The sequence below is a fragment of the Eurosta solidaginis genome, chromosome 2, assembly GCF_040869045.1.
Source record: "Eurosta solidaginis isolate ZX-2024a chromosome 2, ASM4086904v1, whole genome shotgun sequence".
NCBI classification, from domain to species: Eukaryota; Metazoa; Arthropoda; class Insecta; order Diptera; family Tephritidae; genus Eurosta; species Eurosta solidaginis.
Window position 1 is genome coordinate 115,623,285 of NC_090320.1, and position 20,246 is coordinate 115,643,530.

Here is a 20,246-nt window from a genome sequence, read left to right on the forward strand (position 1 = left end):
ACCGAGGTAGGAGATTTAGACCACAGCCAAGATATAACAATAACTTTAGAGCGAATACTAACAATAATAATAATCCTCAAGGAAGACTGCAAAACCAAAATAGATCCTATAATCAAACTCGCAATCAGACACGCAATGTGCGTAGCTATAATTAGCAGGAAAACCAGGAAACTAGACATCAAAATCATTAGATAGGAAAATATGTTTACTCTATCTACACTTAAATAGTTATATATCTACAAAAACGTCTTTAAATAACTCAATTTCAAATTTTTTAGTAGAAACTGATAGATATCTCCATAAATAAAAAGAATCAAATAACTAATGAAAAAATAAATACAAAACAAATAACAGACTTAAAGGGCATTGGTCAAGGTATAACCAGTACATTAGGCACAATCAGAGCTGATTTAAAAGGCGATGACCTTCTAATTTATCATAAATTTCACGTCTTAGAAGACGAATTTCCAATGCCGTGCGATGGAATAATAGGTTTGGATTTTATAAAGAAATATAATTGTGTTCTAGATTATGGAAAAACAGAGGATAAACTAATCCTAAGACCATATGATTTTCCCCAAACCATCACAATGTATCTAACAAATTACCTAACTGCTAACACAATTACAATCCCTGCTAGATCTGAAGTCATTAGACAGGTAACAGTAAACACTGATAATAAATCCATCTTCATACCCCACCAACAACTGGCTGAAGGCATTTTTGTAGCAAACACAATCACATATAAGGATCAAACTTTCATCAGAATTATTAACACCACCCATAAAAATACAACTATTCAAAATTACAAAGTACCTACTGAAAACTTAGATGACTTTAATTTAATTAAAACAAAAACACACAATAAACAGATTAATGACACAGAAAAATTAAAAAGATTAACCAAAAATTTCCCAAAATGTGTCAATTCACAATTAACTTCATTATGCACAGAATTCGTAGATATATTTGCACTAGAAACAGAACCAATTTCCACTAATAATTTTTATAAACAAACACTATACATGAAAGATGACACACCAGTCTATATAAAAAACTATAGACTACCCGAGACACAAAAAGGAGAAATAAGTAAATAGGTTAATAAATTGATTGAAGATGACATTATAGAACCTTCAGTATCAAAGTACAACAGTCCAATTTTACTAGTACCTAAAAAATCACTACCAGGTAATACAGAAAAGAGATGGAGACTGGTAGTTGACTACAGACAAGTAAACAAATAACTAGCAGCGGACAAATTCTCACTTCCAAGAATCGATGATATTTTAGACCAACTTGGAAGAGCAAAATATTTTTCATGCCTAGACCTTATGTCAGGTTTTCATCAAATAGAATTACACCCAGGCTCTAGAGATATAACCTCATTCACAGCAGAAAATGGTACATATAGATTCAAAAGACTACCCTATGGATTAAAAGTAGCACCAAATTCATTCCAAAGATTGATGACACTAGCATTTGCGGGCCTCAAACCATCCCAATCATTTCTCTATATGGATGATTTAGTTGTACTAGGATGTTCAGAAAAACACATGCTGAAAAATTTAAAAGATGTTTTCTCGACTTGTAGGAAAAACAATTTAAAATTACATCCAGGTAAATGCCTATTTTTCAGTGAAGAAGTAACTTATTTAGGACATAAATGCACAAGCAAGGGAATACTACCTGACCCAAGCAAATTTGAAACAGTTCAAAATTACCCAACACCAAAAACAGCAGACGAAGTTAAAAGGTTCGTAGCGTTCTGCAACTATTACAGAAGATTTGTACCGAATTTCTTAGAGTTCTCAAGAAAATTAACAAGGCTTTGCAAAAACAATGTTTTCTTCGACTGGACAGAAGAATGTCAAAAAGCTTTTGTTTACTTAAAGGAAGCATTAAACAGCCCACAACTTTTGCAATACCCCGACTTCAATAAAGAATTCTGCATAACAACAGACGCTAGTGGGTATGCTTGCGGAGCAGTCCTCAGCTAAGAACACAATGGCAAACAGTTACCAATTGCTTACGCTTCTAGATCATTCACAAAAGGTGAAACAAACAAAGCTACAATAGAAAAAGAATTAGCAGCAATCCATTGGGCCATAACCTTTTTCAGACCATATGTTTATGGCAGAAAATTCCTAATTAAAACCGACCATCGTCCTTTAACATACCTTTTCTCGATGAAGAGTCCTTCATCTAAGTTAAAACGAGCAAGAATTGAGTTAGAAGAATACGATTTCGAAGTGGAGTACATTGCAGGTAAAGAAAATCATGTAGCGGACGCATTGTCTCGCATTAACATTACAAATTTAAAAGAAATGTCAGTGGAAGCATGCAAAATAATGAAAGTCACAACTAGATCAGCAGCTAAAGATATCAAAAATAATGTAAAAACTGAAGAAAGTCACACAGAGAAACCCAAAATATATGAAGCGCTAAATAAATTTGAAGTAATAGGACATGTCAGGTTCATTTTCAATCCTGCGAAATTATATTTCAAAAAGGGAAAGAAAATTTGTAGCACTATGAATACAAGCAACCTAATTGTAGATGATAAAATTTACTTAGGACAATTCTTTATCAGGCTTGAAAAAGAAGCCGCCAATTTAGGAACTGAAAAGATACAGTTGTCCTTAGGGGGCAAATTGTTTAAAAGTAATTATGCTCGAGTAGGCAAATTTATTGAAACAGGAAATAGGGTTCTCAAAAACTAACAATTGCACTAACCTCAGAGGTTATGTACGTGACTATTCCCGGGAAAATTAAAGAAATTCTGCAGAAATATCATGACGATCCTATTAGTGGTGGCCACCCAGGAATAAATCGCATGATAAAAAAAATCAAACAAAGCTATAGCTGGAAAAATATGCGAGGTGACATAAAGAAGTACGTAAATTACTGCATCCACTGCAAGAAAAATAAAATAAACAAGCATATAAAAGAGCCAATGACATTAACGGAGACACCTCCGAAGGCTTTTGATATAGTTCAGATCGATACGTTCGGACCATTACCGAAATCGATAAACGGAAACGAATACGCATTGACCATCATATGCGATCTCACCAAATATTTGGTAGCAATTCTAGATGCGAGCAAACACGCGATAGCAGTTGCTAAAGCTGTATTCGAGCACTTCATTCTGATTTATGGTTGCATGAAAACAATCCTAACAGACATGGGAACCCAACACAAAAATTGCTTATTCGAAGAACTATGCAAACTGTTAAAAATTGAGAATAAAACCTCAACACCATACCATCATCAAACTTTGGACACCGTAGAACGCAGTTCAAAAACGTTTAACGAATATGTACGAATATGTACGTTCATACATATCCAGTGACAAAGATGATTAGGATGAATACCTCAAGTATTTCGCGTACTGCTACAATACGACCCCATCGAACGTACGCGGGTATTGCCCATACGAGCTTATATTTGCGAAAAATCCACCGACATACGATTTCCTAGATGAGAATAAAATAAGCCTAGTGTATAATCACGAAGCATATGATAAGGAAGTTAAACATAGACTTCAAATAGCACAACAAAGAGCTAGAAAGTTAGTGAAAGAAGTTAAAGAAGAACAAAAAGTTAAGTATGATAAAAGTAGCACCACTAAGGAAATAAAAATAGGTGATCTAGTATTAGTTAGAGAAGAAGCTAGCCATAAGCTAGACAGTAGATAAAAAGGAAGGTATAAGGTAAAGAAAATTGACAAAAATAACAATTTTAATTTAGTACCACATAGAGAAGAAACTAGTAATAGGAACAATAAAGATAATAAATTAATAATTCATAAGAATAGGCTTAAACACATTTGAAACACCTTTTGATAATTTAAAGCAAATAATTGTAAATTAAGCATTCCAATTTACTCGGTTATTTAATAAAAACTTCTAGAAACAAGCGGATTTTAGGTGCGTCGATACATTTAAAATCCGGCTGTGTAAAATAAGTAAAATATGTAAAATATGGAAAATGAATAAAATAAGTAAAATAATCGTCAAATTTAAAATTTTGAAAAAAAATTGTACAAAACATTGTTAGAAAAAAAATAATAAAATGTAAAAATAATAAAAGTGTCAAGGTCAGCATATTAGAAATAAAGTACACAAACTCTTTCACTTTCATATCAAGTTACCAAAACATTCAAAACTCAAACAAACAGTATTACACAATTGTGCACACAATTATATAAGCCTCTTTTTCTAAGGCGGATGGTGTAGCATTATGCGTCATGCCCACCTATGCAATACATTTGCGGCATTATGCATCATGAACTTCTATGCCAATGCATTTTTGTGAACCGACCACACGCAGTCATAGCACAATCATATTACAATATTATGCGACATAAATTACATTGACCCAACACAGCGGTAAGCCAACATCAATGGAATGCCGAATATGAAACCCTTGTCAGTTCACACCTTTCTATTTTTGCTCAGTCACTCACCCCGGTCAATACACTTGCCGATCGTCAATGTTAGTTTGTCACCAAAATATTTACACACAACTAATTTACATTGTTTACTTTGTGAATGTGAATAACCCAAATATTCACATGCAAACATTTTACATTGTTCATATAAATATCAATCTGCTGACTTTGCATACCATTAATACAAATCTAAATATGCATACAATTAATACAGATCTACATATATGCATACCATTAATACAAATCTATTATATGCATAACATTAATACAAATCTACATATATACAAATCTACATATTTTTAGTTCGTAAGTATTAGAATAATTATGAATGTCATCATCATCATCATCATCATCCTCCTCAACTCCTATTGGAGCATAGGGCCTCGACCACCGACTTAAATCTTATTCTGTTAGGTGCAGTTCTTGTGATGTCATTCCACGTATATCCTGCGTCTTCGAGTTCTTTATCCACAGTTCTGCGCCAAGTTTTCGCAGGTGCACCAGGTCGTCGGCTTCCTTGTGGATTCCATCGCAATGCTTGTCTGGCTATATTTACTGGAGGTCTTCTGAGAGTGTGACCAATCCACGACCATTTACGCTTGGTTATTTCTGTGGTAGCCTTAGGTTGATTTGTTCTAGACCATAAGTCGTCATTTGAAATTCTTTCCGGCCATCGAATTTTCAGGATTCGGCGCAGACATTTATTAATAAAAACTTGTAGACGTTTCTGAATTGAAGTTGAGCTTTTCCACGTCTCGCAAGCATAAAACAGTACTGATTTAACATTCGAATTAAACAGTCGAAGCTTCGTTTTTAAAGATATTTGGCTGGACCTCCACACGTTTGCCAGTTGCCCAAAAACCATTCTTGCTTTGTTTATGCGAGACTGAACGTCCTCATCTGCACCGCTCTTATTTGAGACAATACTACCAAGATAAACAACGGACTCTACACCTTCGATTTCATTTTCGTCAACCGTAAGCGTCAATGGCCTTGATGAAATACTATAGACGCATCTTATGACTTTGGTTTTCGCTGTACTGATGCTTAGTCCGGCCTCCTTATGAATGTACAGGTTAAGAAATTATGTATAAAGGGAAAGAATTTCTTTTAATAAAGACAATTACTATCTGACACCCAATGCGAGCAAATATTTTATTTTTGAATATTTAAACCTTTTCAGTTGTGATCTTCACATAGACCCAAATAACTAAAAAAAAAAAAAAAAAAAACAAAAACCAAACGAATTCGAGAAAAATTCCTACCGGTTGCTAATGGCGGACCTGTGTTGCGGTAAAATTTTGAATCGAAGAAAAAAATCTATATATATTTATATTTATAGTAATAAATAAATCTTAAAACATAATATCTAACTATCCAATTAACAAAATCATCAACATACATTAGCAGCAACTATTGATCTCTTTTACACCAACAAACAGCACCAAGACTCGAGGAAAGGCCTTTCAACGATTCCAGATATGCGGTAAGTTAACTTAATTACATATCAAACAAAATTCTTGTAGGTGTATGTGTTCAGCGGCTACCAGGCGCACATAATCGGTTGCCGATTTGAATGGCAAAGCTAACTATGTCCGATCATACTTAGTTTCGTTAGTACGAATCAATATGTGGCCCACTATTTAAGCCACCGTTGGTTTTCTTAAAGGGCTGATTAAACTTCCTTTACCCTAACGCCATAGTCGTAACCATACCCATATCCATAAACATCTCCAATGTGATCGATTAATGGTGCCTTAACCTAAAAATCGTGAAAATTTCATAAAAATGAAGAAAACGGAAAAAGTACAAACATATTCCACAAAAGATAAGTCTCTTAGTCATAAGGTATCCAAAACATTGAATAAAATCTACAAAAAGTTATTAAATTCACCAACTCAAATATTTTTAGGTTATGGATATGGCGAGAAACCAAAAACCAATTGGTTGGCTATGGTATGGTTATGGCGTTAGCGTTATGGTATGGCACCATTAATCGATTACATTGATTTCCATAAGGTAGGTTCGAACAGCTGTTTTATCTGGTTATGGGTTTATGGTTATAAGTCACCATAAATTGGCCTTTAAGGTAGCGCCTAACATGCGTACATCTGCACATTTTCGCATTTTCTTTTGTGCGATTATTCGCAAATTGACGATCAAGCTAGATGTTTTTGATTTTTTTTTTTTTGTTTTTTTTTTGTTTGAACATACTTTAAACCCTTATACCTGCATTAAACCTAATAGGCGTACAATACAAATTTTCGCATTTTCTTTCGTGTGAGTATTCGCAATTCAATTGATTCAAGATAGGTGTTAGTTGACTAGTTTGCTAAAAATTCTTGCGATTATTCGTACATTAAATGAAATTAAGTACGTACATTAAACAACTAGCATGCGATAAAAATTGTTACGCCTGAATATAATCTTCCACTTTTGATCACTGATTTCACAAATTATCACGCATGTTACAAAACGAATTAAAGATACATAGATATATATATATATATATATATATATATATATATATATATATAATGAAAATATTAAGGTTTCTATTTAGTAAAGTCCAATAAGAAGTAAGAAAGAAGAAATATACAAATCTAGATACAGGTAGAAATAGAAGGAGGATAAAAAAAAACAAGAAATAATATATTTTTGTTGTTATAATTTTTAAATTAGAATAGAAGAAAGAAAAAAATTAGACAACTGCCAAAGCTCGTTGTATAGATTCATATCGGGAGCTGCTAAATTCCTTCATCGGCAACGTTTAGGCGCCGCTGCTATAACCATTCAGCCATTACAGTCGTTTTTTGTTTGTCTTCATTAATCCTACTTCTATTCTGGTTCGTGCCAATTGATATTCACAACACTGCGACATCTGCTGCAGAATGGATGTGAAAAATGGACTTGTTTGATGGCAATGCTGCCATAGTGTCATATTTTATTGACACTTTTTCCCCTGCTCTGGGATGTATTAACAATTTTTGTTGTTATATCGGCCTACTGATTTGTAAGATCGCGGGTGCGAATCGAGCTCAAGGCCTAACAAATTTTTAAAATTTTTTCAATTAAGAAAAAATTGATCATAACAATAATAATGATAAAAAATTATTGTTAGACCTTGAGCTCGAGATATGCAGTGCGCGACCTGTCATGTGGCATGTTGTGCGCGATATGTCGTGCGGCATATAGTGCGTGACGTGTAGTGCGCGAGATGATTGCGCATGAGGCCTAACGTTTGTATTGAAATATTCGTTGTGAATTCACAATGATTTCAATGCCTTGACTGTCAGACGTGGGTGTAGAGGTTCTGACGTTTTCTACAATTTTTCACTTCCTGAATGAAAAAAGTCATTGATTCAAACACGCGGTGGACGGTGACAGAACGCAGAGCGGTAACTATAGTAATTTTATTTGTAATTTCTCCTCACTATAATTTTCATATATTTGAAGACAAAATATCGTTTCATTGTATGGACTCTGCCGTCCATATATTTAAAAAACCAACAAAGGCCATTGACACTCAGTGATATTGGGCATAGTGGAAATGGCAAAATATTTGTCCATGAGTACCTAACGAAGAATAACCGCGAGATATTACAGTATGCATTGCAACTGAAAAAACAGAAGCGAATCACTGCTGTTTTCTCAATTCGTGGATGTGTGTATGTCCGCGCTAGTCAACAAATCGAAGCGCAGAAAATTAATGACAGAGAGAGCGCTGATAAAATTGCAGCAGTCAGCACATAGAAAAGTACTCAACCATAAACATATGATAAACATGACTTACTCATTATTGATTTTTTGTTTACTCTCAATTTTTATTACTTCTTTTTTTATGGTGTTTATTTCCCTAACTTTACTCTTTATGTTCTCAATATTTCTAATTGATTTTTACAGCTTACTTAAAATCATCCAGCTTGTTTATTTTGATTATGGATAAATTGACCAATGATTGTGCTGACAGTGGGCATGTAAGGTTCATACTGAGTCAAATTTCAAAAGAACATGCATTTAATTTATGTCACCTAAATACACGTAGTCTTACGATTGAAAAATTAGATTATCTTTCTTATGTATTTGCTGAGCAAAATATTGATTTAATTTGCATCACTGAGACTTGGTTTAGATGCAGTGTTGATGATCGGTCATACGCGATTAATGACTATGCATTACTGCGAAATAACAGAAAAGGCAATATTCATGGTGGTGGAGTTGCACTTTATTGCAGAGAGGTTTTATACCCAAAGATAGTTTATTGTTCAGATGACGCAAGTGTGGTTGAATATATTTTCATTGAAATAGGTGACTCACGAACAAACTGCTTCGTAGCGTGTATTTATAACCCGAGTAGGACTAACGATTTGGAAGATTTATTTAAGAAAATTTCTGAATTTACAGTTAAATACCAACATGTTGTCATCTGCGGAGATCTTAATGTTGATCTTCTTATTAACGATTCCCGTAGTAGAAGCATTCTTGGTAATTTTCAGGCTAATGACTTGAACATTGTTAACCAGTTCGCGACACGCTTTGCGCCAAATAGTAAACCTAGCATGCTAGATCTTATATGCGTTAACAATACTAAGTTTGTAAACCATGTTGACCAAATTCCTATGGAGGGTATCTCTGACCATGAAATGATTTTCCTATCCTATGGTTTAAAATTTAATGCAATAGAGCACGACATAGAATTGACGTACAGGGATTTCAATGGCATAGTGATAGAAGCATTAAATGAAGAGGCCTCTCGTCTGGACTGGAGTGGATGTTTTTCATTTTTTCAGTTAGATGAAAAGTTGAAATATTTTAATAATCTTGTCCACTACCTCTTAAGTAGATTTGTACCTATCAAAACCATTAGAGTTCGAAGTAATAAGAAACCATGGTTTACAAGAGAAATTTTAAATCTTATAAAAAAACAGGGTAGAGCATACAGGGAATGGAAGATATCTCAGAGTAAAACCACTGGGAAGTTTACCGCCTTTTGCGTAACCAAGCTACCCTGTGCATTCGGAATGCCAAGATAGCATACCTAAACACAAAATTTAATAATAATTTGCTCCCTAAAAGGCTTTGGCAAAATCTTCGCTCGTTGGGAATATCTAATAACAGTAAAATTCAATGTAATTTTGATCCAAATGAAATGAACCAACATTTTTTGGGCAGTAGTTCTGATGGTAATACTAATGATAGTATCGATAATATGTCTTTCAGTGTAGGCAGTACACCAAATATCAATCGCTTCGATTTCTCAGTGGTTACAGAGGCTGAAGTGTTAAACGCTATATTTGCTATTAAGTCGAATGCTGTAGGAATCGATGGAATTAGCATACGATTTATCAAACTGATCCTTCCTGTTGTTATCTCTCCGCTTACTCACATTTTTAATTTTTCTGTAACTAGCAGTAGTTTTCCTAGTCAATGGAAAATAGCCAATGTTGTCCCGGTCCCCAAAACTAAGTCTCCGAGCTCCTGCAATGAGTTTAGACCGATAAGTCTGTTGCCTTCTTTATCGAAGGTATATGAGAAGTTATTGGCAACGCAAATGACTGAACATATAACTACGAATAACTTGCTATCGGACGTCCAGTCGGGATTCAGAAGAGGGCACAGCTGTGCGTCAACCGTGTTAAAGATTCTTGAAGATATACGTCCAGCCTATGACAATAATGAACTTACTGTGTTAGTACTACTGGATTTCTCCAAAGCGTTTGATACGGTTGATTTCAAAATACTTCTTTTCAAGCTCGAAGCCAGCTATAATTTCAGCCCTTTTGCAATCAAGTTAATGCGAAGTTATTTCCTCGAGCGATTTCAACAGGTTCAATGCCATAACCAAGTCTCTAGTCTAAAACCAATCACATCTGGTGCTCCACAGGGATCGATCCTAGGACCATTATTGTTTACACTCTTCATGAATGACATAGTTACTTGTTGCCACAATGCCTCCATACATTTATATGCAGACGATACCCAATTATACATGTCTCGACCTATCGGTCTTTCCGAAGACTTATTTGCTAGACTGAATGAAGACTTAAGACGTATAGCAAACTGGGCTAACCTAAATAAACTATCTCTCAATGCAGCTAAATCTAAGGTGATTACGTTAGCAAATACATCAAATGACGTAAAGAACTTTCCTGATATTATTCTCAATGGAGATAAAATTATTTTTCATAATGTGGTAACTAATTTAGGTTATAAAATCAACTCTAAACTGACTTGTGTTGACCATATCAACCTTGTGGTGAGGAAGATATATAATACCTTGCGTAATTTATACAGAACTGCCTATTTGTTACCACGAGACGCTAAGATGAAACTGGTCAAAGCTTTAATAATACCTCAAGTCTCTTATGGTGAACTAATATACGGTAACCTGGACTCAATGTCACTCAACAAATTGCAGCTGGCCTTTAACAATGTTGCCCGGTTTGTTTTTTCTAAAAAGAAATTTGATCACATATCTTCTTATGCAATGCAGATTCTTGGATGCGATATCTATAATTTCCTAAAAATGCGAAATCTCTGTTTTTTGCATAAGCTAATACACTCACAAAAACCGCCGTACTTATTTAACAAACTTAGTTTCTGCCAATCTACACGGACTTTGAATCTAGTAGTCCCGAATTTTAAGTACACAACGTCATCCAGAATGTTCTTTGTCAGTACAATCCGTCTATGGAACTCACTCCCATACGCAACTAAAGCTATTAGGAAAGCAAGATGTTTTAAGCAGGCAGTATTATCTTTTCTCAACTCTTAACCTACCTTTTAATTATATATCTTTGTCATTGTCACAAAAATTTTGAACTGAGGATGTTTAATTGTTAAAGAATATGTTTATTTTATTATATTTTTAATTCTTGTATTTGCGTTATATTATATTAGATTATATTATATTATATTATATTATATTACTCTACTTTTATTTTTGATAATGTGATACGATTGATGTACTATCTAAAAGACTATGTCTTACTTGTTCAAAAACTCAAATAAATAAATGAAAAAAAAAAATGAAAATTGGGTAAACCATATTGCCGGCAGTATTCATCTGATTCATTAGCAATGCGGAAGGCCTCATTCAATTAATGCAAAATTGTGAACCAACAAATGCTATGTTGGTACATGGCGAAGCTGAAAAGATGTCATTTTTACGCATTCAAATTCTGGAAGAATACAACATTGATATATATATGCCAGCTAATGGCGAAAATTGCATTGTTTCAATACCGGTGCGAAGCAATGCGCTTCACATCAAAGGTAAAAATGGATGATCCTGGTCCCCGTATGCGTGCAGGTGAAAAATTATGTGCTTTACTACAGGATAAATTGGTTGGTTGCACAGCTAGTAAGCAGGAAAGTTGTACGATTTGTATGGAAGCTAAAGTTGGAGACGATGAAAGGGATCCAAAGCATAAATCACTAATATTACTTGGACAAATCAAGATGAAGATATAGGCGCATATATTGAGTTTGTTGCAGATTATGTGCTGATTAATTTCCGTTGTTCAAACATTTGTAATAAAATTTATTTAAGAGAACCTATCACTACTACTACTGCAGCGACTACAACCACTTGAAGGGTATCAATGGTAAGTCATCGTTTTTTAAACGTGTTAAATGTAATAGGATCGTGCAATGCAGATGATGCTCATGCAACTTTAATAGCTTCTTCAACTATAGGATTCGGGCCAGATTTCCCTGCTTTCAATTTCTTTAATTGTTGTGTTGCATCAAATTGTATCGCGTTGATATCGATATGTGGTGTAGTTGGCACATTAACAGCCTGTCGACTTTGGTAAAGCTTGGCGCACTACTTACAACAACTGGTGTTTCTGTAATGGTAGCCGGCGATTCTATTTGTTTTGAGTTAATGGCGCCATTTGTTTGTGTTGGCACAAAGTTGGCGTAAAGCTGACGGCGCTTAACGTAGTCGTATGTGGTTGTTGCAATTTTTGCTGAACTTGATTGTAGGCATTAGCCCCAATAATTGGCCACCCAAACAACAGCAACAATATGTGTGTATGAAACTAAGTGCACTTTGTGTTATAGCACCAACTAAATTGCAAACGTATTGCCCGTGTAACAAGTGCAAGTGATTTGTATGTGAGAAAAAACTTTATTTAATTAAATGTCCGCCTAAATTAAATTTACAGGTTTCTGAATAAGTAACCTTAACAAATCGAATTTTTGTGCTGTGGATTAAATGAATTTTTTCAGATAAATCCTGCAAATGTGAAAGTAGAAAAGTGGCGCAAGGCGGTGTTTGAGGTTATGTTAACCTTTTAGAGCAGTGTTGTGCTACCTTGAGCTGTGTCCGGACAATCTTACCGCGGGTGGGGGATTGTTCCAGATAGTTACAAGGCGTGATGCACAAACTCTAAATAACTGCGTTAAGCGCCTTTTTTCCACGACATATACATTTTTCACTTCACGAAATCACTTGCGCGGTTTAATATAAATCAACACTTTACAAAAATGTATTGTTTTATTTGAAATTTTTATTAAAAAGGCAAAAGAAAACCCTACCTAGCGCGGAATATTTTCAACCACGTACCTTTATTGGTTACGTTGATCCGGAGTAATAGAATCTCATTTTGTTTTGTGGATGTCGGTGTTGTTGATGTTGGTGTTGTGTCTTCCTCGAATCTTGTTGTAGTTATCACTTTTTTTTAAAAGATTGATTAAGGCGAAAAAGAGGGAAGAAAATAAGGACACCAAAAGGTTTCGTGTTAATAAAAAAAGGAAATTACAGTGTGTTTTTATTGAATGTATATAAATACAACAAGTGCTAAGGAAGATTTTAACAAATGTTGTGGAAAGTTAAAATATTAAATATATTTGTATTAAATTTACACTTACGTGAACGTGGGATAACGTGTACCTTCGCTGGCTGCTGGATTCAAAGAGATCGAGCCTCTTTGCCAGATGAGCCGATGAACCCACGATACAGCTCCTTCGTTGGGTTTCCCGGCAACAAAGTTGCTGTACCGCGGGCTCACAGCGGTAAAAATCTAGGATACATACGTACTACCACTCACGCATGCCTGTGTGTATAGTGATGGCAAGCATATGTAGGTGGTAGTAACGAAGGAAATGTTACGAGGGGGGGGGGGGGGGGGGGGGAAGATATATTTAGGCCTTTGGCCTAAACATACCGGCCCCCTGCCGTAAGCAACAAAGAAAGAAAGAAAAAATATGAAGAAAAGGGAATGCCACGTGATCGCACGTCCGGTAAGGCGTTATGTCGATGTGCAGATGCGGACTGCAAGCACTGCACGTTGCACGATGGACTTCGTGTCTCTCTCGTTGTCCTGTATATTGTATTAAATATACGTACGTGGTTTCTGATTCCGTGCAGTAATTACTTAGTTTTTATGAAACGCTCCTATTTTTGGCAGGCTCCTGAGACTACCAGCCCGAATACGGTCGGTTGGGTCAGGAGACGCCCAACTGTTGTTGCTGGCGTTCCACTCACCATCAGTTCGGCGTATAGATCAGCGCCGAGTGTAAGCCGAACTGGCGATGAGCGGTAGAACTGAGGATCTGCAAGCCGCATGAATTCAAATGGAACGGCAATCTTTGGATCCACATTGGATGGCGGACTCAACCGATAGTGGCCGTTGACCACGATGGCTTGGGTAGTGACATGAGTCGTTGACCCGAACTTGCCGCGAAGAATAAGGGTGCATTGCCCTGGTCCTTGGCGCTCCAACTGCAAACCGCGTACCAGCTCTGCATCGACGATGTTGCTGGCGGCGCAGGGATCAATAATGGCACGAACCGGATGTAGGTGCCCACGCTATTCGACGCGTACGATGGCCGTCGGCGCAATGGGCACGAAAGGCCGCATGATTGGCGCTGGATTGTTTGGGAGCAGCCGGCCGATTCGGAAGCCTTCTGGTGTACCACGCGATAGTGCCTTTGTATCTAGGGCATCAGAAGTGGCATTGATTTCTTTCGCCGTTGCTGCCTTGCGAGTTTGGACGATTTAGTTGAGTTTGCGCATCCCATTCCTGCTCGTTGACTGTCTCATTTCCGCTTTCGCATGCTCTTTTTCCGCTGTCGCTCTTTCTTCTTCCATCTCTTCTTCTTCCACCTGCTGAGCCCAGGATTTAGCCGGTCCCGAGAGGTCGTCGGACGTGTTGTCTTCGCCGTTTGTGGTCGTCTCGTCGCATACCGGTCGACGCTCATCTAAATGAAGCGTGGTGTGGTGCTTCTCTTGGCACCTCTTGCAGCGATACTTGCTGTTACATTTGTCCACGCGGTGGAAGGGCGACAGACAGTTTGGACAGTACTTATGCAGAAGTACTGCCCGCAACCTCTGTTCTGGGGATTTTTTTCGATATTCGGCACAGATCCTAAGGCTATGATCCCTGCCGCAGAGCTGGCAAGCAACGTCGAAACGCTTTGCGCCTCCCTCTGACATGGCCAATAAGGTTTGGTAACGGATCATGATCTGAAAGAATATTGGTATCATTGATCATGCCCAAATTGAGGTTGGCGGAATGTTGTTTGGGTGGCGTAAACCAAAAAAAAAAAATTATCTCTCATATATTTTCGCAAGAGAAAAAAAAACATTTTATTGAAATAAAATTTAATTGAAATAAAAATTAAAGGTCATAAGTAAATACTTATGCGCGCACAGAAACGAAGAAAAAATGGATTTAGCACGCATCCATGCAATGTGGCTGGTGCTTTAGCGCCTTTAGTGCATTTTCTGTATCGATTTATGTCGGTAGATGTCGCCGACATATATCTGAAATTTATTTTAGATTTGTGGTGAACTTCATTTTCACAACAAGTAACCTGCCACCACAAAATAAAATACTGGTTTGAAACTTAGCTGAAAACCTATTACAACAGTTTGTTTTAACTATTCACCAGCATTATCAAGGAGTACTGTTGATAATGCTGTAGTTTGTGATAATGGTTTTCTTTGAATTTTAACTCTTCATTCGATATAATGATGAGTAGTATTGAAATGTCGTCGTGCGTAATGGGTTTGGTGTCCGAAAGATTTAACGTCGATAATGCAGTGCACTTTCTGTCAGGAATGTAGTGTAGACTTCTCTGACGTTTGCTACGCTTTTTCATTTCCTGAATGAGGAAACGTCATTCATTTACGACATGCCGTGAGTATAGATAATGTTCCGATAGTAAAATTTGCAAAATTTAACCTTATTTCTTTCTTTTCATTAATCACTTTTGCTTTTGCATTTTCAGGTTAAAATATTTCAATGAACAGTCATGTTACCTTAAAATACGTCATATGTTACTACCGGCGGTGCACTTAATTGCAAATTAAATGAACATTGGTAACTTGGCGAAGGTGGCCCTGTGTTCGATGCCGATTTGGCACGCTTTAGACCGATAAATCAAATACAACTTGAAGCATGTGCATAAAGATCTATTAATGGGTAATTCCGCTATGAGCTGTTCACACGAAAACAAGAAATTCGAAAACGAAATCGTGTTGGTCATGAATTCTAATAGGACTTTGTCTAACAGATGTGTGCAAAAATCCGCCATATTAGATGTAATAAATCCTTGCCTACCCTTTCATAAGTTGTATTAACAAAAGTTGTACAAGAACAATGTCCGGTGAAATTGGTATAATAAAATAGTGATTCAATTAAGCTCAATATATTGTGGAATAATTTCATTTTGCTACATGCAAAGTGCATCATAATCGGCCATATATAGAATCACCAACAAAATAGCAACAACTACATTAGCAAGTATCGAAGATAAGCCGACGGCGTTTATATGTTTGCATTGGCCGCTGCCATTTTTTAGTGCGTATATTGTTGTTAGTGGTCGCCTTGTGTGTTGCTCGTTGTTCGGTAGCTCGACATTTCAAAAAAAGTCAGGTTGAGGGAAAAAATCGAATAAAAATCAATTTTCTTGAATTGTACTGCAGAAGATGGCTGACCGCACCTAAACACAATAACGTAGACGTTTTCAAAAAATATAGTGGAACCATATTAACCTTATATTTCTGTTTATATTTCCAATATCTTTACGTACTATTCAATTGGAAGGTGTGCTACTAACTTGACAAAAAAACCGAAAATCCATTTTCCTATTTTGGGCTCGGGTGCTGTGAAAAGTTCGCCAGCACATCAGCACCTTCAAAAAATATTGAACAAAAAAAAAAGCTGGCAGGAGCACCACAAGTTTTTTAAAATATGGATAAATTGAAAATCAAAACTAATGGTGTTTTACGTGAACGCGAGGGTTTCACAAATGGCTATGGAAATGGCAAATGTCGCATGATTACGCCCAACTCTGCTCTCCCTGATAGTGCTTGTGCTGGTAGTAGTATAGCCATTGTAACAGGAGTTAAAGAGGACGACAAAGTGAGCAATCGTGCGGACGATAATGAAACAGCAAAGATTTACATACGCCCAAAGCCTGTAGCTTCTGCAACTGCAGTTCCCAAAGCTTTTGGCGAATGTTATACCATGTTGCAGCAACAACAACTGCAGCAACAAGGACAACAACAAAAACGGGATAATAAAGTTGTCAGTGGCGGAGGTGAGGGAGTAGTCAACTCAGCTCAAACTAACCGCACCACTACTGCAGCGGCGCTAGTACGACAATTGCCGAAAATGTCAGCACTGGATTTGGCTGGCATATTAAATAGCAAACGACGTCTTGAATGGACAAGAGAATGGTTGAAAAAGAACCAAACTGAGTTTCTGAGCAAAGAAAACATGCGTCAAGAGATACAATTTCGTAGCATTGAGATATATCATTTTAATTGTTTCTTCGATATAAATGAAAAACAATTTCGATTTTTGATATCTAATTTATCGCCGGTTATAAGTTCCTATGAACCACATAGAAAAAAGAAATCGTTTAGCGCCGAGGAGAGAATCGCAATAACATTACAGTATTTGGCAACGGGTGAAGTACATTCATGTCGTAACTATTGCTTCCGTGCCTCGAAACCTGTGATACTAAAAATGATAGCCAATATATACCTCAACATATACGAATTACTCAAGGACCTATTTGTATCACTACCAAAGACTGATGAACAATGGCAAAATGTGGCTAACGAATTCCAACGAAAACACTGTATGCCAAATTGTGCTGGACATCTGGCAATCCAAGAAATCAAGTTCCATTCAACGTCACATGCGGAGGAACAAATGGACTATATCAACAAGCATCCACTCATTTTCACCTCCATTGTAGATAGTAGCAATAATTTCCTTTATACTGATATTGAAAAAACCCAAGCGGGTGCTTTCGACGAAATATATGAAAAATCAATAATCAGAAATATGATTGAAACGTATAAAGTTAAACTTCCAGTGAGTAATGAAGCACAAGATGGTTTAGGACAATCATATTATTTTGCAAGTAAATGTGGATTACCATTGAAGCCTTACCTCCTGAGTGGAACAACCGATGTGCCAAATTACTCGCGAGTTAATTATAGTAGTATTATGAGTTTGTTTAATAGACATACAATAATAATACATAGTCTTATTGAATGGGGAAAACGTTTAAATTCTGGCGCTCAATGGCGCTGAGTTGTTGAACAATAATCGAGCATATAATCACCAGCTGTTGGTGATTTACGTATAATTTCATCGTATATGCCTTTTTCTCATTTGCCGCTGGTTCGTCATAATCTTTAGCAGGTGTTTGACTGATGCTTTTCGGTATTAACACGCCAAATAACTGCAAGGCTGCATTATGTCTTGTGCGCTCATGATTTTCGCATCGAATTGCCACAAGCGCTGTTGAATATTTCTGGCATACTAGGTAGTTTATTTTGATGAGAATTTTCTGATGAGGTTACTTTTCACAATTGGGGAAGAAATATTGCGCTGACAACATGAAAGTTTGCATACAATAATGCAGGTTTCAAAGAGCTTATACGAAAATTTTCATTGACGAACTTTAAGTTGTCGATACACCCTTATAAACCTATACGTTAGCACATTTTTTGGATATATTTTGTATGGTCTTAAGAGGGACAATAAAATTTTGGAAAAGCAGTTAATAATTCGGCTAACAGCGACTCTATTGGTGGTGGCGTATGGCAGCATGGCGCAGCGAAATTTGAGCTAAGGAGTCTACATACTACAACGACTATTTATTCAATGGACGGTTCATTTGGATAAGATAAGGTATTTTACAAATCAATTTGATATTTATATTAGATAATTTCCTACGCCTATATTCGTAAAAAATAATCAGAGCAACTTTACATTAGTTTCTTTGTTGTTCAAAAGATAAAGCCTCTTTCGCAGATATTGCCGAACTTTTTTTTAAATCGCATAATTCCGCCCACTCTCTTGAATGTTTCTTTTTACGATGTGAATACATATGTGCATTTGATTTAAATGTTTGTGGACAGAAACTAAAGGTATACAACACCTCTCCAGTATGTGTAGCCATATGCTCTTTAAAATCGGTGAGCTGTTTAAAAGCTTTGTTGTACAATTTGCATATATGTTTTCTTTGTAGAGAATGCATATATTTGATATGGTTCTTATGAGCTTGTAATGCAGGCGAGACTCTGGAACAATGCGGACAAACTTGTGGTGTTTGATACTCTGATGTCGTTCGAGTGTCGGGCGTCCCTTTACTAATATGCCACTTCCATAGGTTAAAGCATTTACCCAAAAATATAAACCGCTGATTGGCTGGTTTTCTGGTTAATTTACTGAGTAACTTATTCGGCGAAATAAGCACTTCTAATAAACGGTGTTGATTATTTTGTAATTAGATTATTATTTTTTGAGTTTCGAAAAGTTCGGTTTGGTGATTAATTAGTTTATATTATTACTTAGTTTACAGAAAATGAGACTTATTAAATCGAAATAAAACAATGCATACATGTTCGTGCTCCTTTTTTAATTTTCCTACAAATTGGTAGGGGCAGGACCTCCTTGTTTTGTGCCGACTTCGAACGGCATCTGCAAGGAGAATGAGTTTTCACTGAGAGCTTTCCATGGCAGAAATACACTCGTATTGCTTGCCAAACACTGCCGAGGGGCGACCCCGCTTAGAAAAATTTTCTTCTAATTGAACAAACTTGTTTCTAAAATGTTGATGTTGCTTAGCATGGGGCGTGAACCCAGGATGTGGCAGGCGAAGCGCTACCATAGTAAAGATTACTAAAGATTTGATAAGACCCAAATCCTCATATATTTTTTAATCCTTTCCTTCATAGATCGGTTTTAAAACATATGTAATTTTATTTGTGATGATTTAGTTTACTTTTCCCGAGTTTGATGAGTAATTAACTGATTTAATGAAAGTAAATCAATACTTTTATTTATCGGCATTGAGTAATTTCTCGTTGAATTATTCACCAATTTTGACTAAGGAAATGTTCGACTATGATTTTTTTTTTTGTTTATTAATTAACTATTTAAATATGAAACGATGGGCAGTGTGATGTAAAGATGAATCAATTGACGATTGATACCTGGTTGAAACTTATTCCGGGCTTTCTCAAAATACAACAGATAATGCGCGTATCAGGGTAATTTTCGATTCAGTTGTGTTCTGTGGCCTCGTTCGGGGGAACGGGAGCTGGGATATCGATGTGTTGGCCTCGTTCGGGGTGAACGAGAGCTGGGTTATTTGGGATAGAGGAACGTATACTATTAAAGTTCATTTTCTTTGCCGTGGTGCGGAAGTAGTACCAATTTCGCGAGTGGTCTCGTAATTTGTCCTTTCATTGTGTGGACGTCAACAACACGTACACGGTTATTGGAACCTGGGTGTGTGTTGGCGATTCTCC

At 36.4% G+C, this 20,246-nt stretch overlaps 2 protein-coding genes across 3 annotated transcripts in view; both read left to right on the forward strand.

Annotated features, from left to right (window-relative positions):
* Positions 1-20,246, forward strand: part of LOC137240171 (uncharacterized) — a 1,093,642-nt gene that overhangs the window by 208,363 nt on the left and 865,033 nt on the right. The gene's annotated exons all lie outside the window — the stretch shown is intronic.
* LOC137239446 (uncharacterized) lies at positions 16,663-18,018 on the forward strand. The gene is made up of 2 exons (XM_067764756.1): positions 16,663-16,806; positions 16,963-18,018. Exons 1-2 carry the CDS (start codon positions 16,663-16,665, stop codon positions 18,016-18,018), a joined length of 1,200 nt encoding a protein of 399 aa, XP_067620857.1.

What these genes read in the sequence shown, in the direction of transcription:
- LOC137239446 (XM_067764756.1), top strand. Translation starts at nt 16,663, where the DNA reads ATGGATAAATTGAAAATCAAAACTAATGGTGTTTTACGTGAACGCGAG. An exon ending in CTGGTAGTAGTATAGCCATT is followed by an intron (nt 16,807 to 16,962) that starts GTAACAGGAGTT and finishes CAACAACTGCAG; the next exon opens with CAACAAGGACAACAACAAAA.